The 18,207-nt window shown below is 43.8% G+C and overlaps 1 protein-coding gene across 50 annotated transcripts in view; it reads left to right on the top strand.

Moving 5' to 3' along the window:
* Positions 1-18,207, top strand: part of UBAP2L (ubiquitin associated protein 2 like) — a 56,933-nt gene that overhangs the window by 4,107 nt on the left and 34,619 nt on the right. For 18 of the 50 annotated variants that reach the window (XM_070077649.2, XM_070077648.2, XM_070077650.2 and 15 more), the window contains exons 2-9: positions 152-281; positions 2,409-2,486; positions 3,037-3,147; positions 11,056-11,224; positions 11,634-11,729; positions 12,708-12,753; positions 13,509-13,621; positions 15,754-15,813. In XM_070077649.2, the coding sequence (XP_069933750.1) occupies positions 192-281; positions 2,409-2,486; positions 3,037-3,147; positions 11,056-11,224; positions 11,634-11,729; positions 12,708-12,753; positions 13,509-13,621; positions 15,754-15,813 (763 nt within the window). In that variant the 5' untranslated portion in view covers positions 152-191. Of the gene's footprint in view, positions 1-151; positions 282-2,408; positions 2,487-3,036; positions 3,148-11,055; positions 11,258-11,633; positions 11,730-12,707; positions 12,754-13,508; positions 13,622-15,753; positions 15,814-18,207 lie in introns of all 50 variants that reach the window. The other 32 variants (XM_089299911.1, XM_070077654.2, XM_051857252.3 and 29 more) reach the window with 3 other exon arrangements.

Genomic DNA, 18,207 nt, shown 5'->3' with positions numbered 1-18,207 from the left:
TCAAACCAAGTATGTCTCAAAAACAGGCAGATCTTTTGGTTTATTCCTTTAAAGAAATCAAAGTGTATAGTGGTGAAGGTGCCACTGGAAGAGAGGTTAGAAACATATTTTGCTCACATTTAACACCTAAACTCTTTTTTTAATCTTTCAGTATTCTACCTTGTAAATACTGTTATTTGTATATACTGTAAATGATGACGTCGGTGGGCACTAACCGAGCCCGGGGAAACTGGGAACAACCTCAAAACCAAAACCAGACACAGCACAAGCAGCGGCCACAGGTAAATAAATACTCCAGCGGTATGGATCCATGAGTAGCATTACCGGCTAATACTGGTTTCTATGCAATAAAGCATCATTCTTTGTTTTGGATTGTTGATTTAGCTTCCTTTTTCCTGTTTGTAGTCCTTGACTCTTTTTTTAATCTTAGGACCTGATAACGGTTAATAACGTGCTAGGATGCAGCATGATCACTTTGTTGTCATTTAATACTTCATTGTTAGTAAAATAACTTTTTACTTTGGGTCCTCTGCCTTTTCTCTTATCTATGCTGTTTTAGCAATATATTTATTTCCTAGACCTTCCACTGTGACATCTCTCTAGCCAGCTTTTGTGTTTACATTTATCCCCATCCAGATTTTATCTTTTGCTCCTCTTTTCTATATCTTCCTCTCGGTCTCACTGAGGCTTTACCTGATTTTTCTTTTCCCATGAGGAGCTGGCATCTTTACTATGTTCCTTCAAAATTAACAAATGAGGCACCCTAGAGCATTTAATTTAAGGAGTAAATTAACCTCACTGGTACTAAGTTTGATTTAGATATGATCTGTTTTCCATAACCAGTTTGGTGTTAATTGGTACCTAATATGAATGAATTACTTAATTTGGCTATGGTCAGAAAAAATGAACATGTAAGACTAGAACTTCCTCCTTGTTCATTTTTTTTCACTTCTGTATCCAAGTGAATTTATAGAATTTTAGTACCTAATCTCAGTTGAGACAGTCAAATTCCTGATGTTGTATTAATATATACTGGAAGGCCGGCGCCGCGGCTCACTAGGCTAATCCTCCGCCTAGCGGCGCCGGCACACCGGGTTCTAGTCCCGGTCGGGGCGCCGGATTCTGTCCCGGTTGCCCCTCTTCCAGGCCAGCCCTCTGCTGTGGCCAGGGAGTTCAGTGGAGGATGGCCCAGGTGCTTGGGCCCTGCACCCCATGGGAGACCAGGAAAAGCACCTGGCTCCTGGCTCCTGCCATCGGATCAGCGCGGTGCGCCGGCCACAGTGCGCCGGCCGCGGCGGCCATTGGAGGGTGAACCAACGGCAAAGGAAGACCTTTCTCTCTGTCTCTCTCTCTCACTGTCCACTCTGCCTGTCAAAAAAAAAAAAAAAAAAAAAAAATATACACTGGATACTCTGAAAATATGTTGAATCTGGGGTGGGGATTTAGCCTAGTAGATAAGATGCCAGCCATTTTGGAGTACCTGGGTTTGATTCCTGCCTTCAGTTACTGATGCCAGTTTCCTGCTAATGTAGACCCTAGGATGCAGCAGTATGGCTCAAGTAATTGGAATCCTGCCACCCATGTGGGAGACCTGGATTGATTTCCCAGTCCAGCCCTGCCATTGTGAGCATTTGAAGAGTGAGCCAGCCGTTGGGTCTCTCTCTGTCTGCCTCTAAAATAAATAAACAAATTTTGAAAAGATGTTGACTCTATCCTCAGACTAAATGTTATGACATTCCCTGCCCTGGGAATAAGAGTGGCAACGATGATTGCAGAAATAGAAATAGGGCTTATGGATAACTTTGCAAATAATGTGAATTCAGAGTGGTGTTATAATTTCCAGCATGAAGGCCCCTTAAACTACTCTGCCCATTTTGGGGTTGACTAGTGAAATAGTGACCATTTCACTGTTTTTTGGTCATTTTGCAGATGTAAGCATTTTTTTTTAAGATTTATTTATTTGAAAGCTTGAGAGGCAGAGACAGAGAGGTCTTCCATCCACTGATTCCCTCCCAAATAGCCTTAATGGCTGGAGCTGTGCCAATCTCAATCCAGGATCCTGGAGCTTCTTCTGATTCTCTGACACGGATACAGAGACCCAAGGACTTGGGCCATCTTCTATTGCTTTCCCAGGCCATTGCAGGGAACTGGATCAGAAGTGGAGCAGCTAGGACTTGAACTGGCACTCAGAAGGGATGCCGGCACTGCGGACAGCAGCTTTACCCACTATGCCATAGTACTGACCCCCGATTTAAGCATCTTAAACAGTTCCTTACTACTTAATCACTTGGAATAAGGAAAAGGAGACTGGGGCAGTAGGGAGGGTACAGATTGACAATATAGGTGATTCTTATTTCTCTAAACTGTTAGCTCTTAATTATGCTTTCTTGATCTCATCAAATTCCTAGGCTACTGCAGAACAAATTCGACTTGCACAGATGATTTCGGACCATAATGATGCTGACTTTGAGGAAAAGGTGAAACAAGTGAGTGTACCACTGATTTGCTGTAATCAATGGGAAAAGATACGGGGATTAAAGCATAATTCAGCATCATAGATGCCCACCATGATACTTTATAGTATAAGTATTGAAAGAATTATGATCTGAAGTGTAATAAGTCAGGCCAGTAAATAAGTGCTTTCGTTGTACCCCTTAGATACCTTGCTCAAAGAAGTTTTACTTTTAACTTATGTTTATTGAATGACTTTTTGATGTTTTTATAGTAACTTTGAGCAGTTGTAGATTTCCCGAATATGGAAATTCAGGGTACGTGAAAGCCTGTGTGTGTCTATGTTTGGTTCTTGAGGTTTTGGTTCTTTTGAGGCTTAGTAGTTTGATTACTTTGTAAATACTTTTGACACTATTCCCAACCAGGTTAACATTAATATTTTGCTTTTAGCACTAGAATTCCAAAAATCTGTTTTTGCTTTTGAAGCCTGGTTCTTTAAAACCCAGCTGGTAATCTTCTCCCTTCACTTTTCTTTTGTGTGGTGTGCAAGCTTGTTCATGATGGTTGTTGATCTTTCTCTTTCAGTTGATTGATATCACAGGCAAGAACCAGGATGAATGTGTGATCGCTTTACATGACTGCAATGGAGACGTCAACAGAGCCATCAATGTTCTGCTAGAAGGAAACCCAGACACGGTAGAGTGCTCATAAACAGTTCTAGAATGTGGGTCCTTGGTTGGGAGGTTAGTAATATCCTAAAAAGGCAAGTTGGGTAACTCACCTTAAAGCAGAGTACCTCACTTTCCAAAGAATGGACAGAACTTCCTTGGAGAATTTTTGCTGTAGGTTTCAAATACTTAAAATTTGTATATATTACATTCTCTACATGGAAATAATAGTAATAGAGGGAAAAAAGTGAAACCAGTCTCTTGTAATTGGCCTGTAATAGCATATTTGTTCCAGTTGAGGTTTTTTTTTTTTTTTTTTAACTTTTATTTAATGAATATAAATTTCCAAAGTACAGCTTATGGATTACAATGGCTTCCCTCCGAGGGGTTGTTTTTAAGGTGTAAGTTAGAGGTGCTATTTGATAACCTTGGGTTTTAAATCATGGAAGATTTCTTCCTACCTTTATATTGCTCTTTGTACAAATACTCTGCTTCTGGATTTAGGGTGTTTCCATCAGTATCGCCTTCATATTGCACAGTACTATTCAGTGCTTCAACTTCTGTTGAGGTAGCAGAGAAGCAAGCTTGATAGCCTGTTGACCATTCCTAGAGGTGCTCTCACCTTTTCTGCTTCCCACTTAATGAGAATTCTGTTTCTATATTTATCTTTTTTTTTTTTTTAAGATTATTTATTTGAAAGAGTTATGCAGAGAGAGAAGGAAAGACAGAGAGATAGAGAAAGAAAGGTCTTCCATCTGCTGGTTCACTTTCCAGTTGGCTGCAATGGCCAGAGCTGCGCGGATCTGAAGCCAGGAGTTTCTTCCAGGACTCCCACGCGGGAGCAGGTGTTAACTGGTCCTTGGGCCATCTTCAACTGCTTTCCCAGGCCATAGCAGAGAGCTGGATTGGAAGTGGAGCAGCTGGGACATGAACTGGTGCCCATATGGGATGCCAGCATTGCAGGCGGCGGCTTTATCCACTGTGGCACAGTGCTGGCCCCTCTGTACTTGTCCCTTTTTTTTTACTAAGATTTTATTTATTTATTTATTTGAGAGAGTTACAGACAGTGAGAGGGAGAGCCAGAGAGAAAGGTCTTCTGTCTGTTGGTTCACTCCCCAAATGGCTGCAATGGCCGGAGCCGCACCGACCTGAAGCCAGAGGCCAGGTGCTGCTTCTTGGTCTTGGCCATCCTCTACTTGGGCCAGAACTGGTGACCATATGGGATGCCGGCGCTGTAGGCGTAGGATTAACATACTGCGCCACAGCGCTGGCCCCTGTACTTTTGTCTTTTTTTTTTTTTTTTAAAGACACACACCAAGTTCTCAGATCTTGGTCGGTCTCTTTTTTTTTTTGACAGGCAGAGTGGACAGTGAGAGAGAGAGACGGAGAGAAAGGTCTTCCTTTTGCCATTGGTTCACCCTCCAATGGCCGCCACGGCTGGCGCACTGCGGCCGGTGCATCACGCTGATCCGAAGCCAGGAGCCAGGTGCTTCTCCTGGTCTCCCATGGGGTGCAGGGCCCAAGCACTTTGGCCATCCTCCACTGCCTTCCCGGGCCACAGCAGAGAGCCGGCCTGGAAGAGGGGCAACCGGGAAAGAATCCGGCGCCCCGACCGGGACTAGAACCCGGTGTGCCGGCGCCGCCAGGTGGAGGATTAGCCTATTGAGCTGCAGCGCCGGCCCCCTGTACTTGTCTTAATACCAGGTTGTATTCCTCTTAAGAATAAGGACTCTACTTTATTAATCTTTGGGATGTTCCTGCAGTGCTTAGGAGAGAACTTTATTTTTTTAAATGAGCAGTGACCAATTTGAAATCTTGTTCAATTTCTTGGTCTTACACTGGGAATCTTTGGTTGAGATGGATACCAGAGTTCATCCTTAGAAATAATAATTTTCTGATGTTAGAGTCACATCAGCTAAATGTCAGAGGTTTGTTAGTTTCCTTGAGACAAAGGGAAATACTAGTGGAAAACTTAAAAAAAAAATTGAACTGAAATTTGTGGAGGGGCCAGCTCCGTGGCTCACTTGGTTAATCCTCCACCTGCAGCGCTGGCATCCCATATGGGCGTCAGGTTCTAGTCCGAGGGCATAGCAGAGCTGGATTGTAAGAAGAGCATCTAGGACACATACCGGCTGCCCACATGGGATTCCAGCACTACAGGCAGAGCCTATTACTCTACAGTGCTGGTACCCCGAATTTTTTTTTTTTTTTAAGATTTATTTATTTTATTTGAAAGGCAGAGTTACAGAGAGGCAGAGAGAGAGAAATATTCCATCTGCTGGTTCACACCCCATATGGTGACAACAGCCAGAGCTGAGCCAATCCGAAGCCATAAGCCAAGAGCTTCTGAGTCTCCCATGTGGGTGCAGGGGCCCAAGCACTTGGACCATCTTCCACTGCTTTCCCAGGCCATAGCAGAGAGCTGGATTGGAAGTGGAGCAGCTGGGACTCCAACAGGCAGCTGTATGGGATGCCGACACTGCAGGCAGCGGCTTTACCTGCTATGCCACAGTACTGGCCCCTCATATGTTTTTTTTTTTTTAATAATTCTTTTATTTATTTATTTATTTGAGAGGTAGAGTTACAGACAGTGAGAGATGAAGAGAGAGAGAGGTCTTCCATCTGCTGCTTCACTTTCCAATTGGCAGCAACAGCTGCCAATCAGCTGTGCCGATCCAGAGATAGGACCCAGGTGCTTCTTCGCGGTCTCCCAAGCACTTGGACCATCTTCTGCTTTTCCAGGCTATAGCAGAGAGCTGGATTGGAAGAGGAGCAGCTGAGACTAGAACTGGCGCCCATATAGGATGCCAGAGCCACAGGTGGAGGATTAACCTGTGCCAGGGTGCCGGCCCCAGAATGTGTTTTTATATGAGTTACATTTTGTTTCAGCTTCCAGTGTCTTCTATCTAGTACTACAAGTTTGACTTTCCACAGTATTAAAAAGGAAAAGATGGAATATATAGTATGCCACAGGTAGACCAGCTACCAGTAAAACTAGTGGGAAACAGTCAGCTGCCAGGGATGCAGGATGTATTTGGTTAGGTGAGATCATATCAGAAAACTGGTAGTGCCTTTGGGAAGGTCATGGTAATTTTTCCTTATAGAGCTCATCTGGTGCCAGCAGCTGATGTATACACAGAGGAGGGAGAAAGGTGACAGATTAAGTGTAGTTTCTGTGGTTCCTGGTACAGATTTGGCTATAGGGTTATAATTTATTTACTTTTAAATATTTATTTATTTGAAAGCAAAGTTACAGGCAGGCAAAGGCAGAGAGAGAGAGGTCTTACATCCACTGGTTCACTCCCCAAGTGGCCACAGTGGCCAGAGCTGAGCCAATCCAAAGCCAGGAGTTTCTTCCTGGTCTCCCACGTGGGTACAGGAGCCCAAGGACTTGGGCCATCTTCTGCTGCTTTCCTACGTCATAGCAGAGAGCTAGATCAGAAGTGAAGCAGCCGGGACTCAAACTGGCATGCCTATGGGATGCCGGGACTACAGGTGGCAGCTTTATCCACTGTGCCACAGTGCCGGCCCCCAGGGTTATAATTTATTAACTGAGGCTACTGTGAGCATATAATGACCCACCAGCTATAATATAGAATAAAGTTTGGTTAGAAGAATAGGCAGCAAGGAATTGCTGAGTCCTAGATAGACTTTATTAATTTAGTAAACTATTTATTGGAGATTCTTTAGAAAATGCACTTGTACTTCTATTATAATTTTAAAAAGGAACCAGCGCCGTGATGCAGTGGGTTAATCCTACGCCTGTGGCGCCAAAATCCCATATGGACGCCGGTTCTGGTCCCAGCTGCCCCTCTTCCAGTCCAGCTCCCAGCTGTGGCCTGGGAAAGCAGTAGAAGATAGCCCAAGCGCTTGGGCTTCTGCACCCGCATGGGAGACCGGGAAGAAACACCTGGCTCCTGGCTTCAGATCGGTGCATTGGAGGGTGGACCAACGGAAGGAAGACCTTTCTCTCTGTCTTTCCCTCTCACTGTCTGTGGCTCTACTTCTCAGATAAATAAATAAAATCTTAAAGAGAAATTCATTTATTTCAGAGGTAGAGTTATGGTTGAGGGGGGGAGAGATAACTTGCACTGGTCCACTCCCCAGTTGGCTACTGTGGCTTGGGCTCAGGCCAGGCCAAAAGCCAGGAGTGGGGAACTCCATCCTGATCTCCCACCTGAGTACAGGGGCTAAGCACTTGGACCATATTCTGATTTTCCAGGCACATTAGCAGGGAACTGGATCCTAAATGGAGCAATTTGGACATGAACTGGCACCCATATAAAATGCCAGTGTTGCAGTTGACTGCATAACATGCTGTGCCACAGTGCTGGCCCCTCTCATAATTTTAAGTTATTTGAACTTTAAAACTTAATTTGGTATAGTATGCACAAGATTTACCATTTTAACCAATTAAGAACATTTATTATTATTTTTAAAATTTATTTATTTGAAATGCAGAGATAGTGATTGAAAGAGAATATGCATGGACCCAAGTACTTGGGCCATCTGCTGCTGCTTTACCAGGCACATAAGCAGCGAGTTGGATTGGAAGTGGAGCAGCCGGGACTTGAACTGGCACCCATATGGGATACTGACATCAGAGAAGGGAGGCATAACCTTTTATGCCACAGTGCCAGCCCCAAAAACATTTGTTGTTTGAGAGCAAGATGAATGACAATCTCCCACCTGTCAGCTCACTCCCCAAATGCCTGCAGCACCTAAAGCTGGGCTAGGCTGGAACTCCATCCAGGTCTCCCACATATGTGACAGGGACTCAAACCAGCACCCATATGGGATGCCGGCACTGCAGGCAGTGGCTTTACCCGCTATGCCACAGTGCCGGCCCCTTGTTATTTATTTTTAAATATTTATTTATTTATTTGAAAGGCAGAATTATAGAGTGAGGGGGAGAGAGAGAGGTCTTTCATCTGCTGGTTAATTCCCCGACTGGCCGCAACAGCAGATGTGCTGATCAGAACGCAGGAGCCAAGAGCTGCTTCCAGGTCTCCCACATAGGTGCAGGGGCCCAAGGCTATAGGAGAGAGCTGGATCAGAAGTGGAGCAGCTGGGATTCCAACCGGTGCCCATATGGGATGTCGGCTCTGCAGGTGGAGGCTTTACCTACTACATCACAATGCTGCCCCTCTGAATTTTTCAACATGCTTCCATTAAAGGACACTTCTTTTTTTTTTTTTTTTTTTATGACCATAATAGTGTTACCAATATTTGAGAAAATAAACAGTAAATATCTGCTTTATAGAAAGTTACTAGGTGTTAGATTATGTTTTATTGTTTTGTTTTGTTTTTTGTTCAGATTACTGTTAATGATGTCAGGGCCATGGCTGTTAGAGTTACATAGTAACTAAGTAAAGATCTGGGGTGGGCATTTGGTATGATAGATAGGATACCAGTTGGAATGCCTGCATTGCATGTTGGAGTGCCTAAGTTCAAGTCCCGGCTGTGCTCTTAATTCTGGCTTCTTGCTGCTGTGCGCCTGCTGAGGCAACAGGACAGCATATGTGATGGTAGAGCAATAGGTTATATCATATGGCCCAGAAATGACAACTGATACTTCTCAGAACTTACTACTGATACTTCTCAGAATTTATCCCCATTTTTTTTTTTTTAAGATTTATTTATTTGAAAGGAGAGTTACAGAAAGAAAGAGAGACAGAGATCTTCATCTGCTGTTTTACTCCCTAAATGGCTGTAGCAGACAGGACTGAGCCACACTGAAGTGGAGCCAGGGTTCGTGGTCTCCCGCATGCATGCAGGGGCCCAAGCATTTGTGGCATCCTCCGCTGCTTTCCCAGGTGCATTAACAGGGAACTAGATTGAAAATGGAGCAGCCAGGACTTGAACTGGCGCCCTTGTGGGATGCTGGCGCTACAGGTCATGACTTTGACCCAATAAACCATAGCACCAGTCCCCTTAACCCCATTGTTGAGCTGTGTGCAACTGTGTTGTATATAAGAAAGTTAAATTGGTTTGTATCAGTTTAGAAAATAGAGAGGAGCTGCCACTGGGATGTAGCAGGCAAAGCTGTCACCTGTGACAGGCATCACTTATGGGCATGGGTTTATGTCCTGGCTGCTCCACTTCCAATCCAGCTCCCTGCTAATGCCTGGGAAGAGCAATGGAAGATGGTCCAAGTGCTTGAGCTCCTGCTCCCCACACGGGTGACTCACCTGCATGAAGTTCCTGGTTTCTGGCTTTGGCCTGGCCCAGCCCTGGCCATTGTGACCACCTGGGAGTGAACAAGCAGATAGAGGATTCTCTCTGTGTGTCTCTTTTCTTTTTCCCTCTCTCTGCAGCAGGCTTTCAAATAAATAAATAAATATTTAACAACAAAAAGAATATTGGGAGAACACTGTGGGTAAAACCCGGATGGAAGGCTTTCAATAGTCTATAGTTCTGTTTGGTTTTTTGTTTTTGTTTTTGTTTGTTTGGACAGGCAGAGCGGACAGTGAGCGAGAGAGACAGAGAGAAAGGTCTTCCTTTTGCCGTTGGTTCACCCTCCAGTGGCCACTGCAGCCGGCACACTGCGGCCGGCGCACTGCGCCTATCCGAAGGCAGGAGCCAGGTGCTTCTGGTCTCCCATGCGGGTGCAGGGCCCAAGCACTTGGGCCATTCTCCACTGCATTCCCGGGCTACTGCAGAGAGCTGGACTGGAAGAGGAGCAACCAGGACAGAATCCGGCGCCCCGACCGGAACTAGAACCTGGTGTGCCGGCGACGCAGGCAGAGGATTAGCCTACTGAGCCACGGCGCCAGCCGGTTAGAGAATATTCTGAGGAGTCAGATGGTGCTCATTTGTTCTGAAAACATAGATAACTTAGAAACTTCAAGTGTTTTTGTGTTTTAAATTTTTTTTTTTTACTTTAAAAAATTTTTTATTTAAAAGAGGGAGCAAGATCTTCCATTTTCCACCTGCTGGTTCATTCCCCAAATGCCTGCAATAGCCAGGTCTGAGCCAGGCTGAAATTAGAAGCTTGGAATTTCATCTTCCATGTGGGTGACAGAGACCCAAGTACTTGAACCTTTACCTGCTGCTTCCCCTTCCTCAGGTCAGCATTAGCAGGTTCAGAAGTGATGTAGCCAGGAGTTGAACCTGACACCTGCAATAGACTATCTGAGCATTCTAAATGGCGACTCAATTACTGTGTAAAATGCCTGCTCTTCTCAGTTTTCTTTTTTCTATTATGTGATATGAATAGGAAGATTGAGGGTCAGTAAATGCAAAGGGAATTGATTTTTTTTTCAGCCAAGAAAACACCTTGAAATGTCGTAACCAGTAACTATGTCCTTTGACTGGTAGACTGATTAAACTGGTAGAGATTTTGGTAATCCTTAGGGAAGTGATTTCTGTAATCCATTATCTAGAAGCATCTCCCCTATAAAATATATAATTTTGGCCATGATAGGTATAAAATTTGTTCTGTCAGGGACTGGAGCTGTGGCTCAGTGGGTTAACGCCCTGGCCTGGAGCACCGGCACCCCATATGGGCGCTGGTTTGAGACCTGGCTGCTCCACTTCCGATCCAGCTCCCTGCTACGGCCTGGGAAAGCAGTGGAAGACGGCCCAAGTCTTTGGGTCTCTGCACCCACATGGGAGACCCCTGGTGACGCTTCTGGCCCTGGATTTGGATCTGCGCAGCTCTGGCCGTTGTGGCCAATTGGGGTGTGAAGCATTGGATGGAAGACTTCTCCCTCCCCCCCCCCCCCCCGCCTCTCCTTTCTCTCTGTGTACCTCTTTCAAATAAATAAACAAATATTAAAAAAAAATTTGTTCTGTCTGTGCCCCCTGTTTAAACAGAAACTGATGGAAGTATCCCAGATGCCAAGAAAATGATTAAATCAATCAGCTGTGTTAGCTTTTGTCTAGTATCCTGACATCCATATTGATTGAACATGAATGCTCTATCCTCCTTTAGCATTCCTGGGAGATGGTCGGGAAGAAGAAGGGAGTCTCAGGACAGAAGGATGGTGGCCAGACGGAATCCAATGAGGACGGCAAAGAAAATCGGGATCGTGACAGAGACTATAGTCGGCGACGTGGCGGGCCACCAAGACGGGGAAGAGGTGCCAGCCGTGGACGAGAGTGTATGCATGGGGCTTTATCAAAACCAACTGTGGGTCAGTAATGTCTAGATTCCAGGGATGGGACAGGGCCCTGCTAGGCAGGACCAGGAACCATTATATCATTCCTTTGCTTTTCTTATCATTATCTGTTCTGAGACCTTGGCATCTCTTTTATATGTAGCCTTTTTTTAGCAGCAGCCACCAGTTTGGAATAAAATTACCCTGTAGTCATTTGTAAAGTGATTTAACTTTAAAGTTGTGGCTCATCACTGTTCCCTGAGTAACCTTCATGTCCCATCCTTGCAGCTCATTTTCTCTTTGGGTTTTATCTCCTCAATATCATATTACATACCATTTATACATTTGTGTACACCCTATTGACACTTCTTGAGCCATCTATGGTTTTTTGTTTTTGTCTTTTATATTTCAGTTCGAGGTCAGGAAAATGGATTGGATGGCACCAAGAGTGGAGGGCCGTCTGGAAGAGGCACAGAAAGAGGCAGAAGGGGTCGTGGCCGAGGCAGAGGTAAATAGTGTGGAGGGATAGATACTAGGGCAGGTTACTCTTTAGTTCTCCAGGGATCTACTTTATTTAAAAAAAATAGTGTGGAGTCTGGTTAATTCTTGTGTCATGTATATACTAGAGATTGCCAAAGTAGATAGTGGGAAAGAAAGTAGAAGTCATTTCCTCTAGTCTTTTGCTTTTTAAAAATTATTTTTTATTTGAGAGGCAGAGCTTCTGTCCACTGGTTTACTCCCCAAATGCCTGCTGTAGCTGTGGCTGGAGCCAGGAGCTGGGAACACAATCCAAGTCTCCCATGTGAGTGGCAGGAACCCAATTACTTGAGCTATTACTGCTGTCTCCCAGAGTCTGATAAGCAGAAAGCCGGAGTCAGGAGCCAGAGCTGGCACTTTGATTTGTGGTATGGGTGTCTTAACTGCTATGTTAACTTCCCACTCCTTGCTAATGTTACTGTATTTACTTGAGCACCCAGTAGTTGGAGCAGCAAAAGAACATTCTGTCTTTGATAATAATTGTCTTATGCTATTGTATTAACTGACATGATACATGGGACTGGGAGAAAGAGTATCTCATAATATCAGCTACTTACTATCTGAATCTGCCTTGGCTGGTGAGGTGGTTTTATACTTTTTGTTGTTGTTGTTGTTTTTGAGAGGCAGAGTTAGAGGGAGTGGGAGAGACAGAGAGAGGTCTTCCATCTGTTGGTTCACTCTTCAGTGGCTGCAACAGCTGAAGCTGGGCTTATCTGAAGCCAGGAGCCGGAGCTTCTTGCAGGTCTCCCATGTGGGTGCAGGGGCCCAAGCACTTGGCCATCTTCCACATTAGCAGGAAGCTGGATCTGAAGCAGAGCAGCTGAGACTCGAACCTGCCCCCATATGAGATGCCATCGTCGCAGGTGGAGGCTTAACCTACTATGTCACAGCACTATCCCATTATATCAACTTCTAATGTATTTCTCTTTCCCTCTCTGTCTCTTATTAGGTGGCTCTGGTAGGCGGGGAGGAAGGTTTTCTGCTCAAGGAATGGGGTAAGTGTCATTGATACAAAGGCTTTAATTCTTTTCCCCTAAGAGTCTCCATAGATTGCCTTAACAAATGTGGGCAGAATGTTTTCTAGACTGTTTAATTAGAAAGATGTGTGAACTTAGGGCTGCCTTCTTAGGGATAAGCATTTACTACTTGGTTGATTATCTTAAGCTTTGTTTGAATCCATATGCCTGCTGTTTTCATAAAATAAATAACCCCAAGTATAAGTTGAGATTATATCCCAACATTTTGGTTAGGCTGAGTGAGGAAAAGTAGGTGCATACAGGATCTCAGAAGGGGGCCATGACTGGACTGTATTATGAAGGAGACAGTCAAGATTAGTTTTTTTGCCTTTTTTTTTTTTTTTTTTAAAGATTTATTTATTTGAAAGGCAGAGTTAAAGAGACACAGAGAGATCCATCTTCCATCCACTGGTTTAATTCCCAAATGGCCACAATGGCCAGAGGCTGGGCCAGGCCAGTGCCAGGTGCCTGGAATTCCATCTGGGTCTCTTCCATTGTGGTAGGAGCCCAGTATGTGGACCATCTTCAGCTGTCTTTCCAGGCACATTAGTAGGGAGCTGGATCACAAGTGGAACAGCTGGGACTCATGGGATGTCAGTGTCACAGGTGGCTGCTTAACCCATTGCACCACGATGCTAGCCCCTGTCAAGATTTCTTACTGCCTTCTTCAAGTTAATATTTGCTGAAACTACTTGGAGGTCAGACACAAACTTTTAAGTGTTATATTTTTTCAGAACCTTTAACCCAGCTGATTATGCAGAGCCAGCCAATACCGATGATAATTATGGCAATAGTAGCGGCAATACGTGGAACAACACTGGCCACTTTGAACCAGATGATGGGACGAGTGAGTGACTGTTTATTCATTTCTTGTCTCTGCATATCTAAAGGAATAGTTTTTGAGGTTATAATTACACTTTAAAAGTAAAGGAATAGTATTTGGGTGCAGAGATACGGTGAGAAGAGCTGATGATTTAATTACTGTATGTGCTTATGAGCGCATTATACCTCCCTTTCACTTGATCTTATCACTCTTCTGTGAAATAGGCATTATTTATTATCACTTTTCAGGTGACAAGTACTGAAAGAGAGTTTATGAATTTGCTAATATTTGAACTTAGAATTGTTAGACTCCCACAGCGTATGTTTCCATTATATGAGAGGGCGTCAAAAAGTTCGTGGATAATTACATTTTCCACGAACTTTTCAAAGCCCCCTTGGATCATCCCACTGCCATTAGCTCCATATGTATTTCCTAGTGTTTATGTTAAGATAGCTTTGACTTTTGAAAAGATACCCAGAACCAGTCAGTTACTTAGGCCTCTGCCTGTAGAGATGAATAGGGCTCAAAAATCAAAGTCCACACTTTATGTGAAATTGTGGTACTCAGATAGGGATATTCTCTTTTCCCTTTCTGCTTTGGGAAATCTTTGTATGTGAACAAGAAAGAAAGCCTTCTCTGCTTTTTAACTCTCAAACTTTGTGGTGTGGTAGAGTAGTAGGGGATTTGAGTAAGATTTCTTTTTTGTTAACCTTGGTGCTTACATCTGGGTATAGTGTAAATATTTAAGATATATTAGACCTGTGAGATACAACTAAATGTATTTGGGGATAAAAGATGTATGTGTTGTTTTTAATAAGAGCAACTTCTGGTCTCTACAGTGCTGTTTTTTTTTTAAGATTTATTATTTTTTTGAAAGGCAGATAGAGGGAAAGAGAGAGAGGTCTTCCCGTTTGCTGGTTCACTCCCCAAATGGCCACAAAAGCTGAAACTGAGCCATTCCAAAGTCAGGAGCCAAAAACTTCTTCCAGGTCTCCCACTTGGATGCAGGGGGCCAAGGACTTGGGCCGTTTTCTGCTGCTTTCCCAGGCCATAGCAGAGAGCTGGATTGGAAGTTGAGCAGTCGGGACTTGAACTGTCATCCATATAGGATGCCGACACTGCAGCCAGTGGCTTTACCCGCTATGCCACAGCACCATCCCTTACATTGCTTCTTGTGACTTAACTATGCCTACTGACTGAACCAGGACATGAAAGTCTGACTTTTTTTCTTTTACAAATGGGAGCGAGTTAATAGTAGGGCCTAAAATAGGCTCTTCAACTCCATATCCATTTAAATATGCATGTTGCCTCTTAAAGATCAGTGATCTTTATTTCTGGGTCTTTAGGAGGGCCTCTTGCACAAACTTAGCGACTGTATAAGATGTTATATCTTAGGTCCTGATTGTTGTCTGCTTTTTGTTCACCAAGTTGCTATTTCATAAACTCATTTTTGATGTTTCCCATGGGTGAAGCTGAAGTTGGCATACTGACAAGATAGATCTATCTGTTGGATTTCCCTACCCTCTGGCCATGAAATGTCCTGTTCTAACTTACTGTACTTTGGAGGCATTCAGACTGCTCTTAAATCATCTCCTGATGGCTTTGTAGAGGCAATAGTAGCAGTGCCAGTAACACAAATTACTGTTTTTAGGCTGTAGTTTGTTCTTGGCTATTTGACTTTTTATCTTTAACCAAAAATGTGATGGAAATTAAGGGATTTGTTTTTACTTGGGAATAAAAAAATCAGGTATGTGGTTCCAGTCCATAGCCTTAGCTGTCTTCAGCAAGGATCTGGTTAGGAAAATAGGGAAGGCTGAAATGTATGGTGATGCGTACTGAGTAGAAGTCTGGAATTGGAAATAAGTGATTTGCGGCTGAATGAAACTATATGATGCTAGACATCTTGTTAGTGTGAAAGTGTTGGGTGTAGTTTAATTCCCGTCATTTCATAATGTAAACATATACCTTCATGCATGATCTCTTTTTGTGTTTTCATGATAGCAAACTTCAAATTCCCATTTTAATTTAAAAATAAATTTAAACCTACCCTTAAAATATCCACAGGTACAGTGGGAATTATATGTTGGGGGCAGATGTTCTCATTCACAAGCAAAATTTCACTGGTTGTTTTTTCTTTTCTTTTCTTTTTGTTTCAGGACTTGATTTCATTGGGGTTGAGGGGTCAAATTATCCCCGAAAATTTGAGACTGCTCCTGGTATGATACATCCAGGCGCCTAACTGCCCCGGATATTTTTATAGATTTTTATGAACTGAAATATCTGTGGATATGTCATTTTTCTTTGTTTTTCCTCTTTCTGCTTTTTTCCTCTCATTTTGTATGTTCATTTTTCATTCTTAAAATTTTGTTCATTTAATGAATGTTTGACGTTTACATTGACTGCTTTCTGCTGATGAAATCCTTAATCTGTTGTTAGCGCTTTTCCATCATTCTGTTCCTTAGTGCTTCCTCAACATTGGTGTTTATCAGCCATTACAATTATTTTCCTATGTAAGAATGTATTGGGCCGGCGCCATGGCTCAATAGGCTAATCCTCCACCTAGCGGCGCTGGCACACCGGGTTCTAGTCCCGGTCGGGGCGCCGGATTCTGTCCCGGTTGCCCCCCTTCCAGGCCAGCTCTCTGCTATGGCCCAGGAAGGCAGTGGAGGATGGCCCAAGTGCTTGGGCCCTGCACCCCATGGGAGACCAGGAGAAGCACCTGGCTCCTGGCTTTGGACCAGCGCGGTGCGCCAGCCGCAGCATGCCGGCCGCAGCGGCCATTGGAGGGTGAACCAACGGCAAAAGGAAGACCTTTCTCTCTGTCTCTCTCTCACTGTCCACTCTGCCTGTAAAAAAAAAAAAAAAAGAATGTATTAAATAGGTATCTAGACTCTTCATTTCTGTCCCTGTTAAAGTCACCAGAGTGCAGAAAGAATTTTTGCATGATGAGCCCAAGTTAGATAACTTCTTAGGTCACTTCTAACTCTAGGATTGTGTTAAGTGCTAACTCAACTCAGGTTACCAATTAGGTTGGGACAGATGTCAATGAGGAGAAAATAGTATCACCAGAGAGGAAAAGAAGAATGTGGTTTGTAACTTGTCTAGACAGAGATTGGACTTTGCTTTGGAGAACTTTGTCAAGTAAGTGGTTAGGAATTTTCCCTGATGCAGTTTTAAGATGTCCCTGGGAAAGTCCTGATAAGTGATACATTTTCCTTTAGGAAATAGGATTTTTCATTATTAAGTGTTTAGAAGAATTTTAGATGGTTTTTCTAGATATGGGAATATTTCCAGTGACAAATGAATGCCAGATTCATTTTTTTTAAGATTTATTTATTTATTTGAAAGTCAGAGTTACACACAGAGAGAAGGAGAGGCAGAAAGAGAGAAAGAGGTCTTTCATCTGCTGGTTCATGCCCCTGATGGCTGCAACAGCCAGAGCTGCACCAATTTGAAGCTAGGAGCTAGGAGCTTCTTCCGGGTCTCCCACATGGGTGCAAGGGCCCAAGGACTTGGGCCATCTTGTACTGCTTTCCCAGGCCATAGCAGAGAGGTGGATCAGAAGTGGAGCAGCTGGGACTCGAACCAGCACCCATATGGGATGCTGGCACTGCAGGCAGTTGCTTTACCTGCTATGCCACAGTGCCGGTCTCTTTTTATATTTTTAAAATTGATTTATTTGAAAGGCACAGTTAGAGAAGAGAGAGATCTTCTATCTGCTTGGTTCACTCCCCAAATGGCTGCTGTGTGTGGGGCTGGGCCTGGCTGAAGCTAGAAGCCAGGAGCTTTATCTGGGTTTCCCACATGGATGGCAGGTGCCCAAGGACTTGGGCCATCTTCCACTGCTTTCCCAGGTGCATTACCAGGGATATGGATTGGAAGCAGAGCAGCCAGGACTCAAAACTAGTGCTCATATGGGACACTAGTGTTGCAGGTGGCTGCTTACTCACTGTGCTACAATGTTAGGCCATTCTTTGATTAAGAAACTTTCTCTGTTTGAAGCGATGGCTTCTAGAATTATTCAACGTATACTCTTGTCCTAGAGAAGACAGTAAGAGATGTTATTGTGTTCCTTCTACAGATCAGTTCTTATTTCTTACTGGGATTTTTTGGTTGAAATAAAGAATCCTGGCTGTCATAGAAATTCTCACCCAAATTCCTCAAGAAAGGACATTTTCCCTTTCTGAGGTTTTATAGATACATGAAGCAAAAGGGGGAATGGAAAGTGATTTGATTGCATTTGGGCCTGTCCCATAGAAACTATGCCCAAATTTAGAACCCGAGGAGAGTGTAAACCTCTGTTTGTCTGTGCCTGACCTTGGCAGGTGAGAGTTCATATTTTCTATGAGTAGGAGGATTAGGATGATAGCAATAATTTATATTTAGTTTTTCAGTCTCGACCAGTGTTTTCTCCTAAAGAGTATATCCATTGGGGCTTTCCTTGTAGTTAGCTAGTTACACCAATAAGATCTGTACACTTCTCTTCTGCTGAGTGTGTGCGTTTTACCCAATTCCAATAGCTGAAACTCCTCAGTGTCCTCAGTTTGGGTTTCACTTCCACTGTTTTGCACTGCTCTTTCTCTGACCATCATGTGGTAGCCATTTGTGTT

The sequence above is a fragment of the Oryctolagus cuniculus genome, chromosome 7 (genome assembly GCF_051225735.1).
Source record: "Oryctolagus cuniculus isolate XC-2025 breed Fujian yellow rabbit chromosome 7, ASM5122573v1, whole genome shotgun sequence".
Lineage (NCBI taxonomy): Eukaryota > Metazoa > Chordata > Mammalia > Lagomorpha > Leporidae > Oryctolagus > Oryctolagus cuniculus.
The sequence above is the reverse complement of the archived record's forward strand: the minus strand, read 5'-3'. Positions and strand labels throughout refer to the sequence as shown.